A 10,732-nucleotide genomic window follows, 5' to 3' on the forward strand; every position below is an offset into this window, starting at 1 on the left:
TTACAGATCTTCTGTCATAAACACGTATCTAAAAAAAAAACAACACTTTTGGTCCTTGAACTTTCATCAAAGTAATAACTTAGTCCTTAAGTTTTAATATGTAACAATTTAGTCTCGAACATGACCTGAATTTTATTATGTAACAATTTGGTCTCTATTCTTCAATCAACAATTTGTCTAGCCTCATGCCACGATGAAGGGAGTGGAAGGAAAACGCTCGCAGTTCCAACAACCAACGAAGAGCTCCTCAGTATACAATCGCACACAGTAACTAGGAGTCCTACTACACCTAAAGCCAACTTCAATTCACCAAACCAAGATTCATCTCGTATAGTGATTGTGAACTCATACAAGGATATTAAGTAGACATTTGATATATCAAACTCGACGTACAACTGTTAGAAAGTTGTCAATTTACCAAGACTAGAGCCATTAGTTGATGGTTAAGATTAAATACAGTGGACTCCTCTTTTAAAAGTACAGAGACTAAATTATTACATCCAAAAGTTTAAGGACTAATTTGTTACTTTTACGACGTCAACCGACCAAAAGTGCTCCGAATCCAACAGAGCCTGAGATCTCTCTCTCAGGACCTGCCATGTTCATTCCATGCAAATGAACTGCAGCCATATAACATATCATTTTTTACTATAATACCCTCCCCTTCACATCGGTCGACACGTGTTCTCTTTCTACAGGTTAGTACTTTTCTTTCTATATATATATATATATAAAGCTTCTGTCCAGCCATAGCTTAAGGTTCCATGGAGTTCAATGGGGCTCTCATTGTAATGGCTTGGATTACAGCCATTGTGTTGGTGCAAAACTGTAGCAATGTTCATGGAAGGTACCATTTTCATAAGGGACAAAGGACACAGAAGCCTGGTGAAGACCCTTGTTCTGATGCACCGCCGCCTTATTCACCACCGGAGGAGGCAGTTCCTTCTAGTCCAGCTGAGTCAGCTCCTTCGACTCCAGCTGAGTCAGCACCTCCAGCTGAGCCAGCTCCTTCAGTGCCAGCTGATCCTTATCCTGATGATCCTGGAAACTCCACTGCTGACTGTGTGTTTGATGTCACTGATTTTGGAGCAGTTGGGGATGGTTGTGCTGATGACACTGCTGCCTTCAGGGCAGCATGGAAAGCAGCCTGTGCTGTAGAATCTGCCACTCTTTTAGTTCCTTCGGATCGTTGCTTTAAAATTACTTCAACTATCTTTACCGGACCTTGCGAACCGGGACTCGTGTTTAAGGTCAGTAGTGCTATTTCAATTTTGAATTTTTAGATCGGTTTGGAATGACTTTTTAAGTAGAATTCATTCGGGAACTTATAAGTAGGTGGATGGGACCCTGATGCCACCGGATGGACCGGAGTCGTGGCTGAAAACGGACAGTCCGAGACAATGGCTTGTGTTTTACAGGTTGGATCAAATGACATTGACTGGAAGTGGAACCATTGAAGGGAATGGCCAGAAATGGTGGGAGTTGCCATGCAAACCACATAGGGTACCTACATTGCATTTATTTCACTTCACTTTTTGTTTACTCTTGAATATCTCTTTCTTTATGTGGGATCCTACCGTCTTTATAAAGGGTGTGAAAACCTCTCCCTAGTAGACGTGTATTAAAAATCTTGAGGGGAAAGTCCGTAAAGGAAAGCTTAAAGAAGACAATATCTACTGGTGGTGGGCTGGAGTTGTTACAAATGGTATCAAAGTCAAAACACCGGGCGATGTGCCAACGAGGAGGCTGAGCTCCGAAGGAAGGTGAACACGAGGCAGTGTGCCATCAAAGACGCTGGCCCCAAAGGGGTGGATTGCGGGGTCCCACATCGATTGGAGAAGGTTTCCACACCCTTATAAGCAATGTTTCGTTCCCCTCTCCAACCGATGTGGGATCTCACAATCCACCCCTTTGGGGGCCCAACATCCTCACTGACACACCGCCCGCTCTCATACCATTTGTAACAGCTCAAACCCACTACTAACAAATATTGTCCACTTTGGCCCGTTACATATCGCCGTCAACTTCATGGTTTTAAAACGCATCTACTAGGAAGAGGTTTCCACGCTCTTATAAGGAATATTTCGTTCATCTCTCCAACTGATTTGGGTTCTCACAATTAGTTGGAAAGGGAAACGAAACATTCCTTATAAGGATGTGGAAACAAGGTTTTAAAAATCTTTAGGAAGAGTCAAAAGAAGACAATATCTGCTAGCAGTGGGCTTGGACTGTAACGACTTAACTGTTCCTTGCAGGGTCCAAATGGGTCGACTCTCCCCGGACCATGTGACAGCCCTGCGGTGAGAATACAAAGAATACAAAAAGCACATTTTCAATCTTCACCCAATACATATGAACCACAAAGGGTGGCTGAATTATGACCTCATTTGGGTTTTTCAGCTGATAAGATTCTTCATGAGCACCAATTTGGCAGTGAGTGGGTTGAGAATCCAAAACAGTCCACAGTTCCATATAAAATTTGATGGCTGTGAAGATGTTCTTATACAAAAGCTATCAATATCTTCCCCAAAGCTCAGTCCCAACACTGATGGCATCCACATACAGGATACCAAGGGGGTTGGAATATACAACTCCATCATATCCAATGGTATCCAACTTTGAATCAATGCCTTGCTCCTTTCAACCATCAACCTTTATTTTGCTGATATGGTTTGAAAACATAGGTGATGACTGCATTTCAATTGGGCCTGGCTGTACCAATGTGGACATTGAAGGCGTCACTTGTGGGCCGGGTCATGGAATTAGGTACCAACTGTAACAACTCAAACCTACCGCTAGCAGATATTGTCTCTTTGGGTTTTCCCTTTCGAGCTTCACCTCAAGATTTTAAAATGTGTCTGTTAGGGAGAGGTTTTCACACCCTTATAAGGATTGTTTCGTTCCCCTCTCCAACCGATGTGGGATCTCACAATTCACCCCCTTGGGAGACTAGCGTCCTCGCTGGCACACCGCCTTGTGTCTGGCTCTAATACCCTTTGTAATAGCCCAAACCCACCGCTAACAGATATTGTCATCTTTGGTTTTCCCTTTTGGACTTCCCCTTAAGGTTTTAAAATGCATCTGTTAGGGAGAGGTTTCCACACCCTTATAAGAAATGTTTTGTTACTCTTCACAATCGGTTGGAGAGAGGAACGAAACATTTCTTATAAGGGTGTGGAAAACCTCTCCCTAACAGATGCGTTCTAAAACCGTGAGGCTGACGGCGATATGTAACAGACCTAAGCGGACAATATCTACTAGCGATGGGCTTGAGCTATTATAAATGGTATAAGAGCCAAATACCGGGCGATGTGCTAGTGAGGACGCTGGCTCCAAGAGGGGTGGATTATGAGATGCCACATCAAAGGGAGAGAGGAACAAAACATTCCTTATTAGGGTGTGGAAACCTCTCCTTGGTAGACGCATTTTAAAACCTCAAATGAAAGCCCAAAGAGGAGAGGAACAAAACATTTCTTATAAGGGTGTGGAAACCTCTCCTTGGTAGACGCATTTTAAGACCTCAAATGGAAGCCCAAAGAGGACAATATCTACTAGTGGTGGGCTTCGGCTATTATAAACCAACAATGTCAATCTCCACTTCTTCTTCTTAACACAATCAAACATAGTGTAACTAATGGTTGTATGTTTGGTTTTGGAAAAGAGCAGCATAGGGAGCCTGGGAGTCCACAATTCCAAGGCATGTGTATCCAACATAACAGTAAGAAACGCAGTGATCAGAGAATCAGACAACGGTGTAAGGATCAAGACATGGCAAGGAGGGTCGGGCTCAGTGAGCGACATCTCGTTCGAGAACATACAAATGGAGAATGTTAGGAACTGCATCATAGTAGACCAATACTACTGCTTAACAAAGGATTGTCTGAACCAGACATCAGCTGTGTTTGTGAACCAGGTATTGTACAAGAACATCAAAGGAACATACGACGTGAGGAACACTCCAGTTCACTTTGCTTGCAGTGACACAGTGGCCTGCACAAACATTACCATGTCTGAAGTAGAGTTGCTGCCACATGAAGGCGAGCTGGTGGAAGATCCTTTTTGTTGGAATGCATTTGGGATTCAGAAGACATTGACCATTCCTCCCATTGATTGCTTGCAAGAGGGTGAGCCTCAGAATGTTGCAGAGACCCCTGAATATAGCTGCTAAAGAGTGCCACAGCAGAGCCAGGCAAGAGCCATTTTGAGCAAATGGGTCTTGTTTATTGTGGCTTAGGCTCCAAGTTCATCCCTTTCTGGGTTTGTTTTTAAGCTTCCCATATTGAGTGATGTGATGCCCTGTTGTAGAATGTAGAATAAAGATTGAGTCTTTCTCTTGTTGAGATGTATAAGTGAGTTAAGGGACTGAATGTCTATAAGCAACCAATAGAATATAGTCTGACATCATTAGAACAAGCAGATGAGGCGGACATTGTCGCTTCATTGTTTGTTTCTATGGTATTCCTAATTGTGAGATCTCACATCGATTAGAGAGAAGAGCGAGAACGCGGGGTTTCGAAGGAGGTGGGTTGTGAGATCCCACACTGGTTGAAGAGGAGAACGAAGCATTATTTATAAGAGTGTAGAAACCTCTCTCTTGCCGACGCGTTTTAAATACCTTAAAGGAAAGTGCAAAAGAAAAAACGCAAAGAGGATAATATCTGTTAGTCGTGGGTGAATAATGTCCACTCAATTTGGGATAATGGTGGGGCTTACAACATTCAAACAAATATGAAGATGGTGGAATGCAAATTCATCCCCACCAATTACACTGAAAATGGACAACACAGCCAACCCTTCTGGGATCAGACTTCAAAACAGAGAGATGATAACCCAAAGGGTCTGAAAACATACTCGAGTGACTGAAGCCTTTCCATTGAACTACTTCCTGAGTGTGAATTATCGGGTAGCCGGGCATGCACTCTAGCTGTTTAGACTCTATAGGAACAAGTTTGAACCGGTTGACTCAAGGATCAAGCTATGCAATGATGAAGAATCTCTTTTCAATCACTCAAATGCGATAGATATATTAGAAATCATGACTCTCTACAATAGTATGATATTGTCCACTTTGAACGTAAGCTCTCATGAATTTGCTTTTGGTTTCTCAAAATGTATCTTACTTATATAAATCCATGATTCTCTCATTAGTTAGCCAATGTTAGACTCCTCTCCCCGTTAATTGGGTCTCGACTCCTTTTTTAGAGGTATGAACAAAGAAACACTCTTTGTTCAACACTTGGTCACTTTTGACGATATCTTTGAGGCTCACAACATTTTTTTTCAACACTTTTAGTTAGCACGACTAAATTAAGAACACACTCTTATACCATGTTAAACATCATGATGTTTTCCTTTTTTAGCATAATCCTTTGAACATAATCTCTCATGATTTTACTTTTAGTTTTGTCAAAAGACCTCGTACCAATGGAAAAACCTCATACCAATGGAAATAGTATTCGTTACTTATAAACTCATAATTTTCCTCTTAATTAGCTAATGTGTGACCCTCTCCCAACAATCCTCGACAAGATGTGGTATAACAACCTTCTAATTATACCCTAAAATATTAAATTCTAAGTAGATAAATTAGTTGCTAACTTATATCCCTGTCTTCTTCCCTCCCAAACTTGCAACAAAAGATCTCAGAATCAACGCTCATTAATTACAAAAAAGAAGATTCCTTTGGTAGTTCAACTTCAAAACAAATTTTCACAACATTATATTTAAGATGTATGGGGAAATGATGAAGCGGCTGATAATACATTTGGAAATTTCAATTGCTTTAGTAAAACATCAACATGGCACAAAGAAGAAACCCAGCAAACAACCACCCTCTACATCACAACATTGGCCAAATAAACGAAGACAGTCGCGATAATAGCGTCTAAGGCTGCCCGAAATTTTCCAGTATACCGTTTTCGAGTATCTCCATCAGTTGTGTTGGGACCCATTTTTGAGAAATGCATCTTCTTTGCAAAGCTGCAGAGCTTTAGGATCGAGCGGAATGGTTCCCACCGTCAAAACATCATAAGTTTCAGTGTTATATCCATTAACTTCGATTGGCATTGAGCCTACAGTGACAACTTCAGCAGCGTGCTTGGAATTTGCATCACTCGCAGCACCTGGTGTGGCCTCCAAAGGCTTCTCAGCCACTTTCTGGCCAATTTCAAGTGATTCCATCTTCAGAGTCAACGAATCATCAACTTTTTCGTCAACATCGTGCTTGGGGGGATTTTCCTTCACTACCACAGCACCAGTATTGCCAGGATTTGAGTAGACATGCTGCTCAGCTCTCGAGGCTACACTCCGATCCAACACCCTCAAACCATCATTGGTCTTGTCGAGGTTCTTATCATCTCTCAAAGGCAGCTCAATTACACAATTTAGCTGTCGACTATGATTTAATGCAGGTACGAAATATGGGCGCTCAAGCCTTCTAATAACCAACCTTGCTTTCTCCTCCTGCATGATCTTCTGACGGTTTTCATAATAAATGAAGTCGTCGAGTAAAGAGGTCTTTAATGTATGACTCTTGAATAATTTTAGCATCTCCAGACCTTTTTTAAACGGTATCTGCAAAAGAAAATATAATTAGTTAACATATTGTTTGAAAGAAGTTAGAACCAATTTGACTGTTGGAAAACAAGTACTGGCACTTAGTTACGCTACTAACTAGATAGTAGATCAATTCTAGAGTACGATGCCAATCAAATCAAATTATCAAGGAACACAACATCAAACTTCCAAAATATTGGCACTTCACTCCTCTACTAACAGTTTCGGCATCAAAAAAGAACACCAAGTAGCAAGGCTATGCTTTCCATAATCGCTTCAATAGAATCACATCCACAAGAAGTTTGATCAATCCACAAGACTTATGAATGCAAATGTAACCTATCAGAGGGTGGCAAGATATCCAAATTACTCCCCTAAACAGAACATAAGAAAATGGATGATATGCCGCCGAATTAATCGAAGAAATATTTTCTACGAATAAAGATACTACTGGACTGGATAGAAAATAACAAATCTACTTACCTCTTGAGTATCTCTGCTATTAGTAACGGGTTTGTTCTCATTATTCTCCAAAATGACATGCCTAAAATAGTTGTTTGGCACATCTTTGATAATGTGCCACTTAACAGGGAAGCTTCCATTCCATTTATCCTGCTGCCAGAAATCCATATCCCTGCTGAAGTCCACAGGGCTAACCATCTCTGCTACACCACAGAACTGACCACTAGCATTGACCTATATAGAAAGGAATTAAATCAAAAACCTCAAAGGAAAAAAGAATATTTAATATCACAAAATCTGAAAAGAAACAATGAACTTACAGAGAAAAATAGGAATACAGGACAGCTTCTTGATTTTGCTGAAACTATTCTCCGTGCATCTTCGTATGCAAAATTCAGTTTCTTATTCCCATTGGGAGTAGACGACCAAACATTATACTTAATGCTCTTGTGAACATCATCCTCACTGTAAGATTTTATTACAAAAAATTTTGCATCCGCATATTCAATAGGAAAATCATCCTTATTATATTGATCTGTGTAGATAATAATGTTTCCATCTGCATTACCATCTCCAGCCTTGGTTGTGTAGGCCTTCAGAACCAGTTGGGTTTTAGATCTACTGATTCTAGGACCTCGATTCTGCTCACTTAAAGCATCTGGATTACCATTTGCACTATCCAGAACTCTACCAACTTGAACCTTAGGCTGATGTTTAGGGATCACAGCCTGTCCATGAGCACTTGATCGAAAGTCAGAAAAGGCATTATTGGTAGGACGAGGTACTCTCAATTGACTATGTTGAGACACAACCTTTCCATTTGAAATGTCATCTACTGGTTGAAGTGAACCATAAGCACCCCTACCCTGTAAGCTCAAATTTCAAAATCCCAAAAAGTTCCATTAGTCACTGAAAGTGAAAATAAATTTGCACATGCACACAACATCTACTGTGTAAAACTAATTGAATAGATCATCTCAACCATACTCGCTGCAACAATAAACAAATCAAACCATAAGAAACAGCATGGACCATGAAAATTCCTTCCAAGCAAGTACAAAAAAATTACCTACAATACAAGAAAAACATGTTTTACCTGAAAAACACGTGATGAAACTGATCCAGCATGACTACCAGCAGAAATGCTACCAAGTGTTGAACTTTGCTTACTTGGACCAACATTTGCTCTTGGCACTTCTGATAACCTTGCAAAAGAATTTCTCTGGTCTACAGCAGGTTTGGAAGGGTTACTAGAATAGCTTCCAGAACTCTCATTTTTTTGTATTCTTCCATTTCCATTCGATCTATTGATTGAAGGGTCAATCAAGCCGATGGAACTATTGGGGACAATATCTGGCTGGACAATAACAGGGACATAAGCAGGAGAAGGAACGGAGCTGTCGTAAGAAGGAATGGTGTAATATTGTTGGGCCCCTAGATATGAACCATCTGGTCCTATCACAGCACCATGTATGTAAGGATTATACGGGTTGTATTGAGACTGTGCATATCCATAGCTTGGCGTATAATATACATAAGATGAATTCTCATTTTGAGCACCCTGGAACAAGAGAGAAAATAAGGCCATAAAAAACAAAGTTTAAGTTGGGGTGCTCAAGCAAGAAAATATAAAATGCAAATATCTATTACTCACTGCGTATTGGATATCTGGACCATCTAAACCAAAAATCCGAGAATGGTCCTCCCATTCGCCAGGTGATTCAAATCCTATAACAGTCAAGACACAAGTAAGTCATCATAACATCATTTAAATTGCTACTTCATATGTTCGTGAAGAATACCTGTACAGTAATAACCATAATTGGCGGCAGTAGGATAATAAACACCCTGATCAAAAATAAACTCAGGGGTGGCTCCTTCACTGTACATGTTTCACTTGGCTCAAGAAACAGATTTATCAAATATTGCTCGATTTGATGCCTTCAAAGTGAAATCAAGACTGAGAGAATCTACAGAACATCTGAACCCAACGCGAGGCCCAAAAAGAGAACAAAAGATAAAAAATTAGAAGTTGTACTCAAACAGAATTATTCAAGATAAGCAGAAAATAAAACATATTGAGCATTCCAAATCCAAAGTACCGGAAACAAGGGAGCAATTATACCAAGCAATTAAATGACAGACTCCGTATAAAGGATTTCTGACTTCGTACAATCAAGAACCGGACTCCAACGAAGCAAGTTTCAACGGATGGTCTAAAAAAACAAATGGTCTTATTAACTTTAAAAACCCCACTAAAATGAAAATAAACTACAACCCTGATGGCAAATAACAAAGAAACTCAAATGAATGACTTCTTCTAACAACCTACAAGATAAGGTTAGCAATTACGGGGAAGAAGGCAGCAGCAAGTCAGAGCCACTATTTAGTTGACTAAACGACCAGATAAAAGACTCGTCCTTGACTCAAGTCCCTGAACATCAAAACTTACCGAGAAGTAAAAGTAATTAATAGTAAAATACTGGAATCTAAGTCAAACATCCACTTGCTCATCCAATACCTCGAGAAACACAATCAAGTAAAACAAAACAAACTACCAACCAAAGTCCAATTGAATATAACAAGAACACAGCTCAAAATCAAAACACATCGAGTAAAGTTACTTTCCAAGGAAATTTCCACCATAAGAAATCGACAGAACAAGAAAATTCGAACTCCCAATTAGTCATCGCGTAAAGAAACATTCAAAAACAGAATCAGGCAAGGAAAACGAAAGATGATAGAAATTTGAAAAGGAAGAGAAAGGGGCGATTACAGAGAAGTAAAGAGCAGGGGAGAGAGTGAAATACTACCAGAGAAAAGGTAATTGGAGCCATGGAAAAGCTCTACAGCGGTGGAGACAGAGATTGAGATTGAGAATTAAGAAGAAAAGGGCCGGGGTTTCTGCAAGATGGGAAGGGATGAAGAAGAAACCCTAACCGCGAGGGGAGGAAGAGGAAGAAGAAGAAGAAGAAGAAGAAGAAGAAGGGGGGGAATTTGGGAGGGCGGTATTTTGCGTGTGTAAAGAAAGAGGAGATTCCAAGGCTCTACGCAGCGTATCCCTCGTTGACTAAAATACCCCTAATGACTTTCTGAAATTACAATTTTGCCACTAATAAACCCAATAGACTGGACTAGGCCAACGTGGCTGATCTAATTTTTGAAATTACAATGGCTGACTAAAATACCCCTAATGACTTTCTGAAATTACAATTTTACCACTAGTGAACCCAATGGGCTGGACTAAGGTTCTACGTGGCAGATCATTAGAGTTCTTTGAAATTATATGGTTGACGATAATACCCCTAATGACCTTTTGGAATTACAAATTTGCCACTATTATAGGCCAATACGCTGAACTCGGTCTACGTGGCAGATCTTACAATTTTTGAGATTACCGTGGTTGACTAAAATACTCCTAATGACTCTTCGAAATTACAATTTTACCACTACGATAATACCCCTAATGACTTTTTGACATTACAGCTTTGCCACTAAAAAAACGAATGGGCTGGACTAAGGTCTACGTGGCAGGCCACTACAATTTTTTGAAATTACTGTGGTTGACTAAAATACCCCTAATGACCTTTTGTAATTACAATTTTGCCACTAGTCTACTTGGCAGATTTTACAATTTTTTAAATTAAAGTGGTTGACCAAAATACCCCTAATGACTTTTTGAAATGACAATTTTATCACTAATAAACCCAATGGG

The 10,732-nt window shown here is 40.1% G+C and overlaps 2 protein-coding genes across 6 annotated transcripts; one reads left to right on the forward strand and one right to left on the reverse strand.

Moving 5' to 3' along the window:
• Positions 1–731: 731 nt before the first annotated feature.
• On the forward strand, positions 732–4,399 carry LOC111499252 (polygalacturonase At1g48100-like). The gene is made up of 6 exons (XM_023150797.1): positions 732–1,250; positions 1,336–1,503; positions 2,256–2,300; positions 2,401–2,608; positions 2,685–2,766; positions 3,667–4,399. The coding sequence occupies exons 1-6, from the start codon at positions 765–767 to the stop codon at positions 4,166–4,168; spliced, it is 1,491 nt and encodes a 496-aa protein (XP_023006565.1). The 5' UTR covers positions 732–764; the 3' UTR covers positions 4,169–4,399.
• A 1,243-nt stretch (positions 4,400–5,642) lies between these two features.
• Positions 5,643–10,023, reverse strand: LOC111499230. Of its 5 annotated transcripts, none has more exons than XM_023150768.1 (8): positions 9,831–10,023; positions 9,143–9,233; positions 8,820–8,987; positions 8,672–8,745; positions 8,114–8,578; positions 7,338–7,883; positions 7,039–7,251; positions 5,643–6,573 (listed from the first exon to the last, which is right to left on the reverse strand). In XM_023150768.1, the coding sequence occupies exons 3-8, from the start codon at positions 8,905–8,907 to the stop codon at positions 5,932–5,934; spliced, it is 2,028 nt and encodes a 675-aa protein (XP_023006536.1). In that variant the 5' UTR covers positions 8,908–8,987; positions 9,143–9,233; positions 9,831–10,023; the 3' UTR covers positions 5,643–5,931. The 5 variants fall into 5 exon arrangements, with proteins under 5 accessions (XP_023006536.1, XP_023006534.1, XP_023006533.1 ...); XM_023150766.1 differs by having other exon boundaries at positions 8,820–8,998; XM_023150765.1 differs by lacking the exon at positions 9,143–9,233.
• Positions 10,024–10,732: the final 709 nt, after the last annotated feature.

This window comes from Cucurbita maxima, unplaced genomic scaffold (genome assembly GCF_002738345.1).
Source record: "Cucurbita maxima cultivar Rimu unplaced genomic scaffold, Cmax_1.0 Cma_Scf00026, whole genome shotgun sequence".
In the NCBI taxonomy this organism is placed as follows: domain Eukaryota; kingdom Viridiplantae; phylum Streptophyta; class Magnoliopsida; order Cucurbitales; family Cucurbitaceae; genus Cucurbita; species Cucurbita maxima.

Excerpts from the sequence above, each read along its gene's own strand:
- LOC111499230 (XM_023150765.1), bottom strand. The coding sequence starts at position 8,907 with ATGTACAGTGAAGGAGCCACCCCTGAGTTTATTTTTGATCAGGGTGTT. Across the intron at positions 8,579-8,671 it reads GTCCAGATATCCAATACGCA|GGTGCTCAAAATGAGAATTC; the intron begins GTGAGTAATAGA and ends CTCTTGTTCCAG. Across the intron at positions 6,574-7,038 it reads ATAGCAGAGATACTCAAGAG|ATACCGTTTAAAAAAGGTCT; the intron begins GTAAGTAGATTT and ends TTTCTTTTGCAG.
- LOC111499252 (XM_023150797.1), top strand. The coding sequence starts at position 765 with ATGGAGTTCAATGGGGCTCTCATTGTAATGGCTTGGATTACAGCCATT. Across the intron at positions 1,251-1,335 it reads AACCGGGACTCGTGTTTAAG|GTGGATGGGACCCTGATGCC; the intron begins GTCAGTAGTGCT and ends ACTTATAAGTAG. Across the intron at positions 2,301-2,400 it reads GACCATGTGACAGCCCTGCG|CTGATAAGATTCTTCATGAG; the intron begins GTGAGAATACAA and ends TGGGTTTTTCAG.